The sequence below is a fragment of the Lampetra fluviatilis genome, chromosome 39 (assembly GCF_964198595.1).
Source record: "Lampetra fluviatilis chromosome 39, kcLamFluv1.1, whole genome shotgun sequence".
Lineage (NCBI taxonomy): Eukaryota > Metazoa > Chordata > Hyperoartia > Petromyzontiformes > Petromyzontidae > Lampetra > Lampetra fluviatilis.
Window position 1 is genome coordinate 3,118,297 of NC_136313.1, and position 20,845 is coordinate 3,139,141.

Here is a 20,845-nt window from a genome sequence, read left to right on the forward strand (position 1 = left end):
TGGCAGCCCTGCTCACACGATGATAGAGGTACACGCACACAGCACAGGGCTGCATTGCAGCGGAGTCTGCCTGACTGGGTCTGTGACCCTGAAAATATTTTCACACCCGGCACCCCACATCCAGTACAAATAGTTCGTGGCTACTGGTCACGTGTAACTTACTTAAGGCCCAGCACACCGCATCGAGTGTATAACTCGCTATGGCTGTGGATATTAGTTAGCCAACTTGCAATCCAGAAGTTCACCAGTTCAGTTCTATTCAACTATTTTTTTTTATTTTTGCCAGGTAAGGCCCACTGAGCTATACAGCTCTTTTTCAGAAGCGACCTGGCCACAAATGATAGCTCAAGGAAGTGGCTTATCACGTGGAAATGTACAGCAGCCAAATACTCCAAACGCACGTTTCTAAATGTGGAGGGGAAAACCGGAGGACCCGGAGAAAACTTCACGTGACCACGGGGAGAGAGAGACACGCAAACTCCAAATATACAGCAGCAGGCGTCAGGGTCGGGATCTAATCCACGACCTCCTGCATAGCAGGCGAGGTAGTCAACATCTCTCTATCGCGGCGACCATTCAAATCAATCTGCCCCCAACATCCGCCTCTATCCACGCAGCAGTATAAAAGAAAAGTACACCACAATCAGTCAATCGATCTGCAGGTTGCGTGTGATGGGGTAAAGTGTGGGTACACCGACCCATCTTCCAAAGTGTCTGGCGAGAGCGAAAGAGCAATCAAAGTCCCAGTCAACGTGCAACGTTGGGCCAACGTTGCACGTTGACTGGAATTCCCTCCAGCGGGGTTCTCTCTATAGGTCCCTCCAGTGAAGTTTTTCCTGTGAGCAGTGGCGTGAGAAATCGCTCGTACGGCTGCAGTACCTCGACCCTCTTTAACAAAACGCGATACATGGACCGACCCGGCACCCCGCCGGCGGTCAACGCGAGCCCAACCGTCAAAATCCCATCGGCCGAGGCGACCCCCCCCCCGATGGGTCCCGACGCAACTAGAGCCCGAAGCAACGCCGTCGATCGGCCGCGTCCGCCCGCCGTGTATCTCACCGTGACGCCAAACGCTCGGTACTTGACGCGCGGAAAGCTCATCGTGGTCTATCGGCTGCGCCGACAACGAGCGAGAAATCCCGACAAACGATTGAGAGCCGACGGTCGATTTAGTTGTACGCGGGCGGGCGGGCGGGCTTGAGCTAGCGCCGACAGGGCCGTGTCCGGTCACGGCAGAGACGAACCGACTCGCGCCGGAGTCGGCCCCGGCCGTCAACATCGGAGGCTGACGGCTCTCGCCGGAATATTCAACGCGAGGCTGCGTGACGCCCACGTGCATCCCGCAGAGGGCGTGGCGGGGATTAACGAGGCTTGCTGCTTGATGCCAGTGAAGCTACGGGCTTGTCCCATGAGTCTGGAATCGTCGGGGAAAAATAACGACTTCATATTTCCCTGGTCATGGGATAGGACGTCGAGGGCCTGTGGAATGGCCAGCGAGAAGCCCCGATCTCACACCGCTGGGTTTTTTTGTTTTATCTCTGGGGGTCAAACTTGAAGGCGCTGGTCAACAACGCAGAGGAAATTCAGAGTGTTGAACGTTTGCGGCAGCGCAATATTTGCGCACGTAACATCGTTACCCCTGATACCATTTACCGTGTGCCGGCTGACTGGGTATCTCGCCTGGAGTTGTGCATCAGGAACGATTGTGGACACATTGAGCACGTTCCGTGAAAAAAAGCGTTATCATTGCCTTTTTGTCTTGTTATTTTTCCTATGATTCCAGACTTATGGGACACCCTGTGTATAGGAAAGATAATATACCCCCCTACCTTCTCTCGCCTCCCTCTATGTGTCTTTGACTGCCTGCAACGTCAACTGCTGTGTTGTTTTTAAGGTCACAAGCTGTTGTTGACGATTGTGTTGAGTTTACTTTTTTTTGCGACACATGATTATGACCGATCAGCGTGCCATTAATTCGCGTCACGGATTTTTGCGTACACCTTTGCTTCGAGCTGAAGGGGTATCAGTGAAATCTATAAATGTCAAGAGAAATGGCAAAACAGACAATATGTGGGCCATATTCTTGGTTCTTTCGATAAAGTCACGTATAAGGGAAATAATAAAATAATAAAAATATAAAACAATTAAAATTCTCACGACGTTTCGACTGCAACACAAACAATCATCATCAGACGTGAAATCCACAGCCGTGGATTTCACACCTGATGATGACTGATGATGATTGTTTGTGTTGTAGTCGAAACGTCGTGAGAATTTTTATTGTTTAATATTTATATTACTTTATTATCTCCCTTCTACGTGACTTTACCGAAAGAACCAAGAATATGAATCCCTGCAGTCACGAAAGCTTTAAATCAAAAATATGTGGGCCCTTTGAACGTCTGGGCAGTTCACCAGCATTGGACACTGCCAGGCTGACTGTGCTGATGAGACGTTGAAGGTTGAAATTAGTCCGAGAGTTTGCTTCTGTCGAACCAATGCTGATTAAATCATGCAGTGCCAGGAGGGCGATTCGGCCGATTGGATGTGCACGTGGGGAGACAAATATGTGAAGGGCGAGAGAATTGTCCGCTGAGCTATATTAATAGGATAAAGGTCACAGAACCGGATTGTATCCGCTTCCAGAAGTAGTTCCGGATAGTTCTGAAATTTGAGTCTCCTTTCCACCCACATGCAACACGAAGATCAGCCGTATAACCTATGCCAGGGGGTCGCGGCAACCCAAACAACAACGAGCCATTTTATTATTCTAATTTGTTGAAAAATACGAAAACTCGATAACGTATTTCGCGAGACGCAATGCAACGTGAATACGAGAGACGGTGGTGGTCCTTGTTAATTACCGTCACGAAGCGGTAATTAAAGAGCCGCATTAAGCTACAGAGCTGTAGGTTATCAACCCCTGCCCATGGTAAGCTGGACTTCCATGGTAAGCTGGACTCCCATGGTGAATTGGACTCCCAAGAACCAAGAATATGAATCCCTGCAGTCACGAAAGCTTCTCGCAGTACAGGGGGCGATGTTGCCACGTGCAATCCCCAGCTGAGTAATTTGCAGGGATCATGTTCCAGCAGTCGGGATGGTTTGGCAAACACAAGTTACATCGAACATGTTGCTGTTGTTGCTGCTATTATTAGGAAGCCGACGAATCAGGAAGAAGCCCCGTGCGAAACATTCGGAAGAACATACAAATTCCGCGCAGAAATGCGCCCCGAGTCGGGAATCGAACCCAGGACATTCTCGCTCAGTGGTGGGGGTGGGGGGGGGGTGTGCTCGAGTGTTGCCAACTGCGCTGCCCTGCCGCTCGTCACGGTGCGCGCTGCACGTGGCCGAGGGTTGTCCCGCAGTAGCCGCCCGTCACGCCCCGTCTGCTCGCAACGCCCGTGCCGTCGTCTGTCCTCCCTCCCCGCTCTCCCGCCCTGCCCAGGGCTGAGTGCACAGGAAACGAGTCGGCTATAAATTACGCGCCGTGCCTCGCGGGCGCCGAGGTGGCAAGACCGGCATCGCTGACCGTGAGCCAGGCACATTCCTGGCATGGACGGAACGGTTGCTGCTGCTGCCTGTTGCCGCTGCTACCACCTTCCCACCACCCATCCCCCATCACCATCTCCACCACTTGCCACCTCTCAGCAGCCCCCCCCACCGCCCCCCCTCCCCCCGCCACCTCCACATTCCACCGCAGCCCTGCCGCACTACCGGCCGGGTTGCCACCTCGGAGGTACAAAAACAAAACAACAAAAAACCCGCGACGCATCGTGAGAAGGAGTACGTATCTCCACGTCCACGCGTCGTCTTGAGTGAGTGGGTGCATTCTCGCGCAGATGACAGCAACCGGGACTTTTCATGTCCCGGGAAGACGGATTTTCGAGCAGCTGCCTCAACATGCAGGCGATCCTGGGAAACCCAGGACAGGTGGCAACCCTGCATCTTAGCCTGGCGCTCCGATACCTGCCTAGAATCCTCGTGGAGTTGAGCACCGCGGCGAAACGCTCGCGACCCAAAGTTCCTGCGCCACCGCCCGTCCTGGTTTTCCCAGGATCGTAGCTGTTTGTCGTCGGAAATCGTTTAAGTCTTTCCAGGACATTCAAATACTCGGGTCTTTGTCAGCTGCGGAAGAATCCGCCACTGATCACGGTGACTTCGGTTGTCGGTCCTCTCCCCGTTTGTAATGAGATATTCTTCTATCTTGCCGTCGAAATGTGTCCTGGTGGGTTTTTTTGGTACCGCAGAGGTGGCAAACCCGGCCACATCTTCTGACCGTGGGTGCCAGTAGCTGTTGGCGGCCGAGGTGTTTGTAACGGGGCGCCTGTCCATAGCGTGGCACAGCGGGGGGCCCATGTCCCTATCCCTCCTCGTTAGGACGGAAGCCACGGAATTTTGGGGGTTTACCGCAACTTAATATCATCGCCCGGGCTCGTGACAGGCACACACGTGCCCCCCCCCCCCCCCAAAAAAAAATAAAACACGCCAGCAACTACAGCAGCAGCAACAACAGCTAAATCCAATAGATTTCACTCACGCCTCAGAGTGAACTTCTCACACGCTCGGGCTAAAGTGTGGAAATCAGGCAACCCGCCCAGGCCGATTTTAAAAACATTAACCAGGGTTTTCACTCGGAGCTGCGTGTGTGTGCACGCGGGCATGTGTGTGTGTGTTGGCCACCCAACGACTCGTGTGTCGTGTCGGCCTTCATAGGTGTATCTTTGTTTTTGTGAGTGTGGGGAGCGGTAGTGTAGCGGTTAGCGCTGCGCTACGAACCCAGTGACCCGAGTTCGACTCCAGCTCATGGCCACCAACAACAAGTGACGATTATTTGAACCGGTCTTGCGCCTCCCCTAGGTCGACTCTGCCTCAAATGAGTACCTGGTGCTGTGCGAAAACATCGCCACTAGGGAGACAAAGGCGGCCGGACGTGATGCTGCCCACTCACCCCCTCGTGCGCCGTCATAGGTGCTGCTCGCTAACAGCACTTGCCCCAACAGTCTGTTAAGGCTACACGGGCGATCTTTGTCTCTATCTTTTGTGTGTGTGTGTGCGCGCGAGGCTCTCGGACGAAGCAAGAGGCGCGCGCGGCCTTTTATGAATTTTTTCCAAGTACATCTCCTGCCGCCCTCCTCCGTCTGTAAATAGCCCCCCCTATTGTGCGCTCGGCCTGCTTCTCTGCGCGCTCGCCCTGTCACCGTCGGCTCAGCTCTCACCGCCAGCCACGGCGGTCACAACTCACGCCAGTCTCCGTCACCACCACCCCCCCTCTCTCTTCACCGCCACACGCACGGGCTGCGCAGCTGCCCATGGGCACGGCGTGCCGGCGTGAGCACCACGAACCCGTTGCGATCCCCAGAGGGCGCCGGTGTTCGATTCCATCACCTTTGCGCGGCAGGTGAAAAACCGGGGCAAGTTTCTTCAATATTCCCCCAACCTCTGTCCGCCCGGCAGCGAGAATGGGTTCACCGCATTTGATCGATCTGCAGGCCACGTGTGGTTGGGTGGAGTGTGGGTAGTCCCCACGTCTCCCATGATGTCTGGCCAGCGTTTAAGAGGAGGCCCAAGTGCCCTCTGGAGCTCCCTCGAGTGGAGGCCTTCCCACCAAGATGAGAATAAGACTCTTTATTTTATCCCGGATGAATCCGATGAGCTGCAAAGCTCTTTTTCACGGATGTCCAGTGAATAAAAGAGTCTGATTACCTTGATCACCTCCCATCATCAAGGTGCCCACCAACCCTCGGCCTTGCCGGCACAACTTGGCATCCGAAAGCTTTCCTCCGTGGCAAGAGTTTTGGCGTAGCGATCGAGCGAGCGCCGCGAGTGGTGCAAACTGCACCACGGCCCACGGGCCCAGAGGGACTCAGGCCCTGGGCTATGGGGAGAAGAAATTAGACAGTGGGCCCCATTCATTCCTTGCACCACCGTGCCAAGATGTGAATGAATAAGGGGGGGGGGGGGCTTGTGCCAACCACACTACGCCACTGCGCCACGCACTGCCTGCCCACGGTGACAAAACTCCCCTGTTCATGATGGCATTGCCACCTCTCCCTCTCTTCTGGTTCTGCACTCAATCACCCATCTGCTCGCTCGCTCGCTCGCTCCCCCACCAACTCACCCAATAATCACTCATCCCGTCGCTCACCACACTGCAGGTCACAACAACACACTCGCTCGCTCGCTCGTTAGCCACACCGCAGGTCAAATACATCTCTTTCCGCTTCTTCTTCCCTCGCTCTGCTCCACTTAGGAATTGCCTCCTCTCCATCTCTCGTTCCCAAGATCCTACAACAACCTCGCTCATTTCAAGAAACGTCTCACACCCCTCATCTATCACAACTTTCACGGTGCTGTTTATTGCTGGCCACCTTGGCATTCTGGGCCTTCCGACCTGTTCTCAATAACGTCGCCGGATCCTCGCCGACCCCTTCACTGGGTCACCGGTCCGCCCGGCCGGAACTTCGCGCCGTTTCACGAGCAGCCGTCGACATCGCGCCGTCGCAGAACCGACGACGTGACGAGCGCGAGGCATCGCCTCCACGGCAATTCCTCATCGCACCTCGCCCCGCGCTCCTCCGCCACGCTCGGGCGCCCCTCAGCACACATTCCCCGTCTCCTGTTTCAGCAGAGCTTCCCCAAACGGCAACTGCCCCTCTCCCTCCCCACCCCTCCCCGCCTCGACTGACCTCCTGACCCCCCCCCCCCGCCCCCCCGTCCCCTGCCCTGCCCCCCCGGTCCCCTCTCCCCCCCCCCCAAGCCCGGCTCTAAACGGAGCACTGGTCATTTAAGATGGGGGGGGGGGGGACATGCGCTGGTAATCGAGAGCAGCGCCGCTAATTAAATAATGACCCGTGAACTAAAAGGGACACCAGTGATTAAAACAGCGCCGGCGGTAGGTGCCAGTAAATAAATGGGCGCGCGTCGCTCTTTTAAAGGGGCACTGTGGTGGTCGAGGGATGCTGCGGATTGGGCGGGGAGCCCCACGCAACTTCGCGAGCTCGCAGTTGAAGGGGAGGGCGGCGTAATTAATAGAAAACCAGCAAATTAAATTCGCCTTTTTCTCAGCTTAACAGCGCCACTCATCAAGGGTGCACCGACGATTCAGAAACGGGGGGGGGGGGGGGGGTGGGGGCCATCGGGTGTTAGTGGAGCAGTGGCGAGCAATGGAACCGGCCACGGAAGTGCGTGCGCTCCAGTAGCGGACCGCGTTCCGGCGATTGTTGCCGTGCGCTTCTATGGCGAGCGGGGACATCGGCCAAAGGCCCGAAGAGGGGGAGCCGGCGGTCGCTCGCCGCGGCCACGCCGACTGCTCGTCCACCGACCACGTTGTTTACGCGACGCAGCATCCACCTTGCTAACGCAGCGCGTTGATGTTCGCGCTCGAGAGAAAATATTTCTCAGATCGTCGTCGTCGTCGTAATCATTTTGGTGGTGGTGAACCGCGTTTTTGCCTAAGACCAAATCGCGTTGAATGCGACGCTACGGCTGTCGGATCTCGCCCGCGCTCAGAATCTAAGCAGGGTTTGAAGCTGGTTATCCCTTGGATGGGTGATCACTGCAGCTCGCCCGGGTGCTGTAGGTGGGGGGCTCGCGAGCTAACCGGAAGATGCCAGCGCGAAAAGTGTTCCCACCTCGGTAACGAAACAAACGAATGGATGAATGCGTGAATCAACCTGTGCCGAGCCCTAAGCGGTTTTCTCCGGCGTCCCCGCTCGTGGGCAAACATCCCGAGAGTGGCAGGGCTCTCTTAAATAGGGAGCCTTCGGGCTCGGCGAAGTTTTCCCGGAATAAACAGTCGGCAATATTAATAGTGGTTTGAAGATCTCCAACCGGAGCTTAAAAATAAACACCCCCTCGGTCAAAAGCCAGCCGCGTTGAGAGCGCATGCCGGCGTGGACGAGAGGGACAAAATCCGGTGCCAGGTTTTCCAGTCGCGCGTGATTCATTGATGCTTAGAATATGAAAGCAACTTGACATGGGCTCTTGCCAGGCCAGCTCCCCTGGGAGGCTGCGTGCGTCTATCTACTGGAGAAGACACTGATGGTGAAGCCACTGCCAGCCCATTCCAGGCAATGAGTCTTCCATGCGAGCCAATGGGTCCCTATGCGAGTCTGTGGATCTCTTCGTGGGTCTATCTATGGCTCTCTATGCGAGTCGATGTGAGTAAGCGCCGATGATGAATCCGCCTGCAACGCACCATCACCGGCGCAATTTCTGCATTTGGGTCCGTACGCGAGTCTATAGGCCTCTAGGTAAGTCTGCGGTTCATGCGCGGGTCGACGGGTCTGGAGTGAGTCTACGAGCCGCCACGGAAGACTGGGCACACCACGAGACAGCAATGGGTGGCAACCGACCGAGGCCACAACACGACAAGATCCTGCGGATAAGAGCCCCCTCCCAACCCCCCCACCCGACACAGCCCGGCGTCAACCCCGGCGCTGTCAAGATGACCGCGCTCCACTCTCCGCAGCGAGCGACCGCCCCGTCGCCACGAAGCGTGTTCCCGCCGCAACTTCCCTACCTTACAGTGGTTCCGCGACGATATAACGATGGTCCCTTCCGGAGTTACACCGCCGCAGTCACGCACGACGGAGGAGCCCTGCGCGCGGCCCCTCGCGTCCCCGCCACGCGTCACGGTAATCCGCAGGTGCGGCGACCCCCCGATCATCTCCTGCTCCACGTGGAAGACCGGCGACGGCGGAGGGCTCGGCGAGATCCCGTCGAACGAGCGGCTCCGCAGCAGCTGGGGGTAATCGGCGCGGCCGCGCCCGACGTCGGCGGCGCGCTCGCCCTCCGCCTCCGCGCCGAGGAGCCGGTGCCCACGCTCCCCCGCATCCTCCTGCGCCGGCAGGAGGCAGGCGGAGGTGCTGCGGCGCAGGCGGGCGCGCGGGTACGCGGCCGGCTTGCCCGCCAGGAAGTCGCCGCCGTCGCCGGACGCGCAAGGCTCGGCGGCCGGCGGCTTGTGCAGCTGCACCACGAAGCGCGACTGCTTGCCGGCGCCGCAGCCGCCGCCGTCCTTGGGACGGCAGGATGCCGGGCGCGTGCCGCCGGGGGCCGGGGCCGAGGGCCGTGCGGGGAGGTGGCGCGCCGGAGGGGCGGTAGCGGCGCCGGCGGCGGCGTGGCCGTCGGCCGTCGTCTGCCGCGGGCGACAGCGCAGCGGCAGCACGCGGATGCGGTGCACCTCGCCGGCGGCCGAGTGGCGCTTGAGCTGGAAGCCGTTGCCGCTGGCGCCGGGCAGCAGGTCCACGGAGATGGCGTCGGCGCCCGGGGGCGAGTCTGTCGGCGCCGGGCCGTGCTCGGCGATGTGGCCGAGCTTTGCGGGCATCTGGAACGGGGGCAAGTGGAGCACCCTGCGGGTGGAGCAGACCGCTGCGTCACACGACGGCTGCTGCTGCTGCGTCGGCTGCTGGATTGGCTGCTGCTGCTGCTGCTGAGCTTGCTGCGGTTGTCCCGGTGTCGGCGCTAGCGCCGGAGACTCGGCGGCAGTGGGGCTGGGCGGCGGCGTGATACTGGGGCTCCTGGGGAAGATGAGCAGTGAGGAGCAGCGTCGCAAGCGTCCGTTCTCAGCCGCTGGCGCCGACGCGGGCCGCGCGGGCCAGGGCTCGCACGGCACCGTCACCACGCGCACCTCGCCCAGGCGCGCGCCAGGCAGCACGAGCCTCCCTCCAGGAACATCGGCGATGTCGGGAAACTTAGACTCGGCCGGAGTTAGGTCCCGCGCCTCGGTGCGCGAAAGATCCAAATCCCTCGGCGGGTCTGGCGGAGCCGCCGCCGCCGCGCAGGCGGCCGCAACCACTCGCCCGCTCGCTCCGTCCCCATCCCCGGCGGCGACCGCCGTTCCCGCCGCCCCGGCTTCCCCGTCCGCCGGTCCGCCGGCGGCGGCGCCGTCGGCCGGGCGGCGCTGCAGCGAGATCTGCACGGAGGTGCTCTTCTTGCGGCGCGGGCGGCTGTCGCCGCAGCTGGTCGCGAGCTGCGGGATGAACATGGAGGAACTGCGCTTGAGCCGGGGCGGCTCGAGGGCGCGCGCCGACGGCGGGGGGCTGGAGTCGGGCCGCGAGGGCGTGAGCTGCACGCTGGCGCAGCGGCGGGGAGCCGAGCAGAGCCCCATGAGCGCGTCGCTCGCCCTCTCGTCACGGTCGGCGTCCGACGAGGGGTCCGTGTGGCTTCGCCCGGCCGCGAAACGCAGCCGGAGCCGCTGAGCCATCCTTCGGTTGTTTTTGTTTCGTTCACGTCCACGGGGAGGCAACGACGTTCATAAAAAAAACAAAATCTGTTTTAACTCCAGCGAGAGGAGAGGCTTCCGAGGCCAGACGGGCTTAAGCGCCCACGCCGGAGGCAGTTCCTCCTGCTCTCTCTCGCCGACGCGCTGGCTAGGGTTACATGTCGCGCACGCGAGCGCAACGCGGACGCGCTGCCGCTGGTGTGACGGCCCCCGCGCCTCTCGGATTTCCAGTGCGAGCGCGCTCGGCTCAGCGGCAACAGACACGGCAGAAATAGTCGGGGGGGGGGGGGGGGGGGGGGCGGCCACCCGGGCACGGACGGCGGCCGTGTGTCCCGTCTACGCCATCGGGCACCCCGACGCAATCGCCGTCACCGCCGCACAGGTTTCTGAGTCACCGCATGACCAGTCTCTCGCTCAAACGCAGCCCTCCTCCGTCGACTAACCGGCCCCCCCGTCACTCTCCTGCGTGCTGCGTACGCCGCTTTCCCGCCGTCGTAGACCGCCTCCACCGCCACCCCCCCCCCAACTCCTCCCGCTCTATAAAATGAAAACAACTGCTGCGGAACGGATTGCAGTTTTCCGCGCTTGCTTTTTTTCGCTGTTGTCGTTTTGTTTTTTAACCGCCGGAATAAAACCCCGAGTGAAATGGTCGGATGTCGCGCGTGAGCCAGCGGCAGTCGAGCGGGGAACGGGGTCGGCTCGTGCGGTCGGATCGTGCGGCCGGGTCGTGCGGCCGGGTCGTGCGCTCTCGGCTTCTCTCCGCCGCCACTAACCGCCGCCGTCGGCCCGCGGCACGGCCTCTGCGCCACTTGCGCTTAAATTTAGCAGCACGCAACCTTCTTTTTTTTAATTGAGAGGGAGAGAGGGCAGTGTATTCATAGAGGGTGCGAGGTGTCGCGTTTCACCAGCTCCCACTTTACTGTACCCGCGGCTGATGGACTACATTAACAAAACAGATTTAAACTCCTGCCCGCGTTCTCCCCAAGCACTCGCGTCCGCCTCTTATATTTTTACAAAACACGTGTGTGTGTGCGCGCGCGCGGGCGTGCACGCACACACACACACACAAAGACAAAGATCCCCCGTGTAGCCTTCAACAGACTGTGGAGGGCAAGTGCTTTAAGCGAGAACCTATTAAGGCCGGAACGGCACACGAGGGGGTGGGTGGCCAGCACCACGCCCTGCCGCCTTTGTTTCCCTAGTGGCGATGCTTTTTTACACACCGCACCAGGTACTCATTTGAGGCTGAGTCGACCGAGGGGAGGCCCAGGACGAGGTTCAGATAATCGTGACCGGTGTTGGCCGTGAGCGGCAATCAAACTCGGGTCACCGGGTTCGTAGCGCAGCGCGCTAACCGCTACATTACCGCCCCCCCCACACACACGCACACTTGCAAACATTTTTTTTTACAACGTTCGTCCACCGGTGTACGGACGATGTGATCGTGACTCGTAAATAAAGACACGTCCTTCCGCCCGTCAAGATAAACGTAGCTGTGATAATAACGCACGACAGCCCCTTTCTCAATCCACGGCCGGAGGCCTTCCCACGCCATGTCAGTCGTGGAGATCGACGGGACCGGCCAAGTTGAGGGTTGCGTGTACATTGAACTTCTTTCGCGCCGTACGTAACCAGCCGTGCTCGGGACCGGTTCAGATATCGCTTGCCGCCGATGTCGGCTGCGACCGGGAATCGAATTCGGGTCGCCTTGCTGGTGCCGCCAGCGCTCTGCTCACCGCTGCTCCACCGCTCCGAGTCGTCGTCATAATGGGCGGTCGTTTCGAAGAGCGTGTGCTGCCATTAAAATGTGGAACGCGCCTCTGAGACGAGAGAGGAGAGGTAGGAGGGTGGCTGCTGCGAAGAGCTAGGCCGAGGAATGAAAAACGAAGGAAAAGAACAGGGGTCACACCGATGACGATGACGATGGTGATGAGGCGAAATAAATCCACGTGGGAATGGGGCAGCGTTGCAGGCAGACGACAACAAACTGGACAATACATCTGTAAACAAAGAAAAGAGCTTCATAGCTCACCGGATTCCTCCAGTATAAATAAAATATTCCGATTCTGAACCGAGGTTCCCCCGTTGGGAAATCGGTTCCAGAGCGCACGTTGTTTACGCGATCAAAGAGTTTTGGAGGGCACTGCTGGACAGGAAAGTACGACCGAGGAAAGGAAGGAATGGAAATAAACAGGGGGGGTGGTGGTGGTGGTGGTGGTGGAGGAGGTCATTGCCCAGCAGTGGTAGACAACAACAGCGCGAGATTGTGATTGTGAAATCATTTCAAGAGCGTCCCGTGTTTACGCACGAACGTCGGTCGGAGTGTTTGATGACCGTTGCTCACCCAGTGGGGCAGCAAGGCCTCAGTTGAAACCCTCACAGCAGGCAAACGGAGAGGGGGGTGGGGGGGGCAAATCTCCAGCTCCTGTGGCATCGTCGCGACCGAGGTCCTTCTGCCGCACGAGCCACACAGACAATGGGCCGTATCCAACCGCGCCGGAGCGTCGCGCGGCAGATGCGGCCATCCTCTGCGCAGATGCAAAATTAAGAACAGCCCACGCAGTACAACCGCGGTCGGCCATCTCAAACCGTGGGGACCGCTGGAGCAACGCCACCGCCGCTTGGACCATTCGCCGGGCAGAATTTGAGATGTTCGCCATGAGGCCAACTCCCGCAGCCACCCGCCAGACTCGCCAGCCGTGGACGGGAAGATATCCACTCTTACATTCTCTGCCTGGCAGCAAACTCGATTTCAAACCAACACATCAGCTGTTCAACCCACGCGCAGAAAGGCACACACAGACGCACACAAGGATCCCCCCGTTGTAGTCCTAACAGACCGGTGAGGCTAACGTAGATAGCGAGCACCTATTAAGGCCGGCACGGCACACAAGTGGGTGGTGTGACCACCACCACGTCCGGCCGCCTTTGTCTCCCCAGTGCTAAAGTTGTAATCCACACCGCAGCAGCTGCCCGGAGGCTCATATAGACAACGCCGCCTGGAATCGAACTCAGGTTGCCTGGGTTCGTAGCGTTGCGCGGTATAGCCACTACACCGCCGCTCATTACACATGCACGCACACACAGTATTCCCTATTAGCATGTCTGCTGGGTCAAAGGGCAGCTTAGGACACTTGACATTGCTTTTGAACAAGGTTGGGAATCGAACCCAGGATGTCAAACCACTGGACCACCGCTCCTCACATACGCAAATACTGCCCAGGACTCGTCCACACGTTCATAACCGCACACACACAGGTACCATTTATGAAGATTTTTTCTTTTGCTACGGATTTATATTTTATTATATATATTTTAAAAACCGCAGTCGGAAAATCTGAGCAAAGGGCCCCCGCGATCGGTATTGAGTGAGAGGCATTCAGTGGACGCAGCCGGGAAAGGGGCTTCCAAAGGGGGGGAAGGTACGTGGGTGTGTGAACGTGTGTGTCTGTGTGTGTGTGTCTGTGTGTGTGTGTCTGTGTGTGTGTCTGTGTGTGTGTCTGTGTGTGTGTCTGTGTGTGTGTAAGTGTGTGTGGAGTGGGCAGCGGTAGCGTAGTGGTTAGCGCGCTGCGCAACGAACCCGGCGACCCAGGTTCGATTCCCGCTCACGGCCAACACCACCAGTGACGATTATCTGAACCGGTCCTAGGCCTCCCCTAGGTCGACTCAGCCTCAAATGAGTACCCAGTGTGATGTGTAAACATCGCCACTAGGGAGACAAAGGCGGCCGGGCGTGGTGCTGCCCACCCACACCCTCGTGTGCCATGCCGGCCTTCGTAGGCGCTCGCTGACAGCACTTGCCCCAACAGTCTGTTGAGGCTACACGGCGGGAATCTTTAACCTTTGTCTTTTGTGTGTCTGTGTGTGCGTGTGTTGGGGCTGTGTCTGTGCGAGACGCAGTGTCTCGCACAGCACGAGACGGGCATTTGCCAACGTGGGATTAGGGTCGATGAACGGCGCATTGACTCATTCGCATTGACGCCACGTCGCGGTCAGAACCCCGTGCCCCCTGCCCCCCCCGCCAGCCCCGGGGATGCCGTTGCCCAGCGCGTGGGGGGCAAGGGGGGGGGGGTCTCTGATTTACAAGCAGTGGGTGGTGACCGAGATTGCAACGGGGGGGACTGGACAGGTGGGGGTTGGGGGGGCATGGGGGGGGGCATGGGTGGAGGTTGGGGGGGTTGGGTGGGGGTTGGGTGGGGGTTGGGTGGGGGCTGGGGGGGTTGGGTGAGGGTGGGGGGACATGGTTTGGGGGGCATGGGTGGGGGTTGGGGGGCATGGGTGGGGGTTGGGGGGGTTGGGTGGAGGTTGGAGGGGTTGGGTGGGGGTTGGGGGGGTTGGGTGAGGGTGGGGGGACATGGTTTGGGGGGCATGGGTGGGGGTTGGGGGGGTTGGGTGAGGGTGGGGGGACATGGTTTGGGGGGGTTGGGTGGGGGTTGGGGGGGTTGGGTGAGGGTGGGGGGACATGGTTTGGGGGGCATGGGTGGGGGTTGGGGGGCATGGGTGGGGGTTGGGGGGGTTGGGTGAGGGTGGGGGGACATGGTTTGGGGGGCATGGGTGGGGGTTGGGGGGGTTGGGTGAGGGTGGGGGGATATGGTTTGGGGGGCATGGGTGGGGGTTGGGGGGCATGGGTGGGGGTTGGGGGGCATGGGTGGGGGTTGGGGGGCATGGGTGGGGGTTGGGGGGGGTTGGGTGAGGGTGGGGGGATATGGTTTGGGGGGCATGGGTGGGGGTTGGGGGGCATGGGTGGGGGTTGGGGGGCATGGGTGGGGGCTGGGGGGCATGGGTGGAGGTTGGGGGGGTTGGGGCGGCATGGGTGAGGGTTGGGTGGGGGTTGGGTGGGGGTTGGGTGGGTTTGGGGCAGCATGGGTGGGGGTTGGGTGGGGGTTGGGTGAGGGTTGGGTGGGGGTTGGGTGGGGGTTGGGTGGGTTTGGGGCAGCATGGGTGGGGGTTGGGTGGGGGTTGGGTGGGGGTTGGGTGGGGTTGGGGGGCATGTTTGGCGGTTGGGGGGGGCATGGTGGGGGGCGGAGGTGACAGCTACAGACGTGAAACAGAAGTCAGGCTGCAGCAGCAGCAGCAGCGTCTTCTGTGTATGAAGGAGCTGTTAGCTCAAGCGTAGTATCGACAAGGCTCGATTACTACTTAATGCAACTCACTGCTTAATGCAACTCACTACTTAATGCAACTCACTACTCTACGGGACGTCTGGCAAACCCTTTACCAAGCTCCAGCGTGGACAGAAATTCTCTGGCACGTGTCGCGACGGCTCCTGCAAGATCCAACCGTGTCCGTCCGGTATTCGCCGAGGTGCATTGGCTTAGTGTGAGGTCGCGCTCATTACAGACAAAGTGCTCGCCACAATTGCACCACAGTACCATCGCTGATCTCGTCACGGAGCATAAACCATCACGCTGCCCATCGAACAAAGACGGTCGCCGCATCGCACGGCGCTTTCAGAAGCGCTTCTGCGGCCGTCTGGAACGCTCTTCCTTCCGATTTTGGGAAGCCGCTTTTAAATCTGGATTGAAAACTCATTTCTGTAGAACTGCTTTTTTGAGTTGAGTTTGTTGGCCTCCTCTCGCAACTCCGATGAGCTCGGTTGGCTACGTACAGTACGAAACAACCTCAACACACTTACAGGGCACACACGAGGCCTCAGTTTTAGCTCTGTGGATAAGAGGATGAATTTTTTACCGGCGACTATTTTTACCCACGACAGCCAATGCAAAGCAGGAGTTCTCACAGTCGCAGCACATTCATTCAAAAGTTCATTCAACTGGTTCACCACATTCCCTACCCCGTTCACGGTGAGTTTTAGTGGCGGTGGGAGTGGCAGGGAGGGGGGGCAAAGTGTATTGTTCATCCTACACGCCTATCAAGGTGGCAGGTCGCTTCTGAAAGATAAGTTAATACTTCATTGGGCTTTGCCTGGTAGGATTGGGATGCATCTTCTTGGTTCTTTCGGTAAAGTCACAACGCAAGCAGCCGTCATCAGGTGAAGACCAGGTCTGTCGGGGAGACAGAGTCTGAATGAAACAGCACCATGCTTGGAGCGTATATTTAAGCTGGGTTGGAAGGGGGGGGGAAGGGCGCCTTGACAAAATAATTTGCATATCAAGAGGAATTTAGCATATTTATGGGCATATTTATGGGAAATGCAGGTATGTGATTAGTACTACTTATGCCCGTGCATTATGCAGGACTAGCAGCATCAAAGGGAGGGGATAGGGATGGTTTAATGTTGTATTTGCTTGGGTGATTTGTTGACCTTTCTTGTACTCTGCACTACTTTGCACTACTACTACCATGTTTTCGTACTGGTTGTCGTAACGTTCGTTACCCACCACCACTGGAGATCTGTGTTAAAGAGCTTTACAGCTCATCGGATTCCTCCTCCAGTATGAATACAGATTCTGATTCCGAATCGAACCGCCCTCCCCCCCGCGGTGCCACCAACAGCACGGCGGGGCCTCGTCCACGCAGCGGTGGAAAAATATTTTTAAAATATGAAAAAAAAAATGTTAAACTAAATTTCTTTTAAAAAATTGGAAGGGGGAGGGGAGGGGAGTTGAGGTGGGCTGCCAAACCGACATAAAAAGAAAACAGGCAGCGGAAGAAGAAAAAAAACAACACAGCCGCTGTTTGAAATTCGCGCACGGGGCATTTTTCGACTTTTTTTTTGTTACGCGGCTTCGCCAAAACCCGCCGCCGTTTCCTCTTCTCCCCGGACCGCCCTCGCCTCACCTTCTGTGGCCCCCCACCCCGCCCTTAACCAACCCCTCCAACGTTTCACGAACACAGCGGTGAAGTGTGCCGGTGGCTGGGAAGACGAGGAATGGAGGGAGGGACGGAGGGATGGACGGGCGGGCGGGCGGGCAGTCAGGTGGGCGGATGGACGTGTAGAGACGAGGGATAACCACAGGGCAATGCCCGCTTCAACTCCCCACAACCGCTTCAACTCCCCACAACCGCTTGAATTCCCCATAACCGCTTCAATTCCCCACAACCGCGATGTAACGATCGCTTGTGTTGCAATCGAAACGTCGTAGTGTTTTGTTATTTTCTTTCAACCTACCTACGTGACTTTACCGAAAGACTCAAAGAATATGAATTCCTACAGTCACGAAAGCTTTAAGTCAAGATTTTTTCACTTAGATAGGTTCAAAGAAAAAAAAAACTACGATGTTTCGATCGCAACACAAGCGGCGATCGAAACGTCGTAGTTTTTTTTCTTATTTTCTTTGAACCTATCTATGTGACTTTACCGAAAGACCCAAAGAATATGAAGTCGTCCGTCCGTGACTTACCAGTCGATTTTCATCAAACACTTCGAACAGGAGACCGTGGTTGTGCGGGTCCACCTGGAGACAACGAGAACAGGACGATGAGTGACCCGGTGACCCTAACTCTGCCCAATCACTTTGAGAATCTTAAGCAATGTTACAGGTAGTAACCTCCTGGTTACAGCAGCCCACAGGGGATTATTGTGTCCGTCCGTCCTGCATCCAAAAATGGGAGGGGTGGGGCTGGGTGGAGAGGGGAGGGTGGGGAGGGGCTGGGTGGGGAAGGTGGGGAGGGGCTGGTCACCCCGTGGTGCCCTTATAAAACTCAATGTTTAACCTACTCACGCGGGCTTGTGCCCGCCCTCACAGTTGGCCATATTTGCGGAATACACCACGCCGCAGTTGACCCTGGCCATTGACCGAGCAACCCAACGTTCCTACCAGCTCCCTCCGCAGGAATGTGTTTTAATTTCGCCCTCCGGCGTGTGCTGGAGGGGGAGGCTGTCGCATGGCTCTATGGCGTGGGCTCACATCCACTCACATATAACATCGAAATACATCCACATGTAATTAATACATTTCCCTTGTGTATCTCGTGCTCTGTGTTAACGTCACGTGCAAACGCATTCGCTAAATAAATAGTTTCCACGCCGAGAGAGATCTTGAAGAACCCGGTGACCTCTGGATGGAAAGTCCATTGTGTTCACTGCTGTTGTTGTTGTTATTATGATCATAATATTTGTTCACCCAGGAAAGTTCCACTGAATCTCAAGACTTTTTCACGAAAGTATTGATTATGTTTTCAGTAAAGGGGGGATGACGATCGCTTTGTTTCCCCAATCACGTACATCGCTTGCAAGCAAATTTTTCAAATTTGGACCACGATGTCACGGGATTTGCCCGAGCCGTGCATCTTTAAGCAATTGCTGCAGGACTCACAGCGGAACCATTCCTTCTGGAAATGTCACCTGCATGACCCAAATTATGCCGTGAGATAAATGCATTACAGCGAAACATCCAGAAAATCTGACGAATGCCAACTAAAAAAAAATCCTAATAAAACACGTTTGTCATTTCAGAGGACAGGAGTGAAAATTGAAATGTAAAAAATATGTTCGCGGTATTGTGAAGTGGCAGCTACAAGCTTAAAGTTTGACTCATACCGTCTTTTTTTATGTGATACTGCCTAACTCACACATTTTTTATTCAATTATCGTTGCAATTTTAGAAAAAAAACATTGGGGGAAAGTGATTATTATTGTCAATTTCCCAAAATTTAAACCCGAATGCACTATGGGCATCGCGTCATCACACTAAGTGTCCACTCCGATCTCTCACAGAGCAGCCCTAACCCTTCGCTCGAGAGGCCGGGACCCGCGGAAGCGGACACCACAGAGCTACCTCTGAGATCCCTCCAAACGACCTCTGGTCCACATACAATAGAGGGCAGCACTCCCCACTCTCAGTCTGCCATACGAGAGCAATGCCCGTCGCATGACAGACAATCCAATACTTTTATTCTCAGTGCCGGAATTCAGGCGATTTAAGTGCAGCACCAAATTCGGACGCGACGACGACGATGATGATGATGACGATGATTTTTCTTCTTCGGTCTTTGGCGGCTGGGCCTAGACAACGCGCCGCACTCGAGAACCACAGGCGGGCGAAATCCGGATTAAAAATCCGGTAATGAGAACGCGGAACTTTGATTTCAACAAAAATATATTTGCGTCCGTGGCATTAAAACCAGAGTTGCACGCGTTTGTGGCTGTGCTTAAGTTGGGTGCGTGTCAGCCTGCGAGGGGGCGGAGGGGGCGGAGGGGGGTGGCAAGGATCCACCTGTTGCAACTCGTCAGCAATAACCGGCCCCGCCACACGGCAGGGAACCCGTCCAGGGCAACGACGTGAGACGACCCTCCCCTGGAAGAGCCCCGAATCGCGCCAAGTGGCTGATGGAAACGTAGCGAGCGGCGGTGGAAGTCGGGCGGGCGGTCAGGGATGGTGGGGAAAGGGGGGGGGCTTGGATGTATGTGTATATGTTTACGCGATCTAACCCCCCAAAAAAAACCTATACTATGGATCATATTGGTCGCGAAATGCCTACGTGCTAAACTGTATGAACGTATGTTGAACTTCTTTCGCACCGCACGTAAGCAACCGTGTTAATCGGAGGTGCGCGGACGGACAAAAAACTAAACACAAAATAAACAAACTTGCAGGCTCATCACTTCCCCCCCCCCCCTAAAGCTTGCCCACAACACCCAACCAAGCCGCTAACCCCTCTGACCTGTCAGGGAACGACGGCCGTCTTAGTCATCTGACTAAGGAGGCGTCGAAGAAGCGTGGCTTTCTCTTGCGTGCCAAAGCCTTCGTTGACGCTCCGGAATTATTTTGCACAACGAACGCAAATTGAAAAGTTGGGACGCTGCTGCCATATCTGTGGAGGAGTGCCCCCCCCCCTGCTCCCGATAGAGTTCAACTTAGGGTAGCAGCGAGGGTGATCGGTGATCCAGAACTCGAGTCGCCCGCTCGCCGGACGGTCAGTCGCCTCCTAGTCACTCCTCCACTGCTCCGACCGTGGCCACTGGCACCGTGGACTTCGCTCGTTGATTCTCAGTCCACCACAGACACCGTCCGCGTCATCTCATCCCCCACGCTGTGTTCAAGCACCAACACGACCACCACACCGCAGGTCACCCATGCGTCTCTCATCCGTCTCTTGCCTCGCACCGCTCCACTTCGGGATGTCCGTTCCCCCTCGTCTCTTTCCTTTTTTTGACTTCACACAAAGTTCATAACAACTTTTGCTCATCTTCTTGATTCTTTCGGTAAAGTCACGTAGAAGGGAAGTAATAAAATAATAAAAATAAAACATAATAAAATAATAAAAATAAAACATAATAAAATAATTCTCACGACGTTTCGGCCACAACGCAAGCAGCCGTCCTCTTCACCTGAAGACGGCTGCTTGCGTTGTGGCTGAAACGTCGTAATAAAATAATAAAAATAAAACATAATAAAATAATTCTCACGACGTTTCGGCCACAACGCAAGCAGCCGTCCTCTTCACATGAAGACGGCTGCTTGCGTTGTGGCCGAAACGTCGTGAAGACGGCTGCTTGCGTTGTGGCCGAAACGTCGTGAGAATTATTTTATTATGTTTTACTTTTATTATTTTATTATTTTCCTTCTACGTGACTTTACCGAAAGAATGAAGAAGATGAATCCCTGCAGTCACGAAAGCTTTAAATCGAAATGTAACTTTTGCTCAGCTGAAGAATCGCGGCAACTGCCTGTCCGCTTGCCGTTTTCGGGCTGTGGGGGCTCATCAGCAGCAGGG

The 20,845-nt window shown here is 56.8% G+C and overlaps 2 protein-coding genes across 6 annotated transcripts in view; both read right to left on the bottom strand.

Moving 5' to 3' along the window:
- LOC144945865 (E3 ubiquitin-protein ligase NEDD4-like) overlaps positions 1–20,845 on the bottom strand; it is a 133,101-nt gene that overhangs the window by 67,324 nt on the left and 44,932 nt on the right. For 3 of the 5 annotated variants that reach the window (XM_078874464.1, XM_078874463.1, XM_078874467.1), the window contains exon 5: positions 17,530–17,583. The exons of 1 other annotated variant lie outside the window; for it this stretch is intronic. In XM_078874464.1, the coding sequence (XP_078730590.1) occupies positions 17,530–17,583 (54 nt within the window). Of the gene's footprint in view, positions 1–8,524; positions 8,950–17,529; positions 17,584–20,845 lie in introns of those variants that run through there. One more of the 5 variants, XM_078874466.1, reaches the window with a different exon arrangement.
- Positions 9,466–10,471, bottom strand: LOC144946030 (uncharacterized). Its single transcript, XM_078874768.1, has 2 exons — positions 9,617–10,471; positions 9,466–9,573 (listed from the first exon to the last, which is right to left on the bottom strand). Exons 1-2 carry the CDS (start codon positions 10,205–10,207, stop codon positions 9,466–9,468), a joined length of 699 nt encoding a protein of 232 aa, XP_078730894.1. The 5' UTR covers positions 10,208–10,471.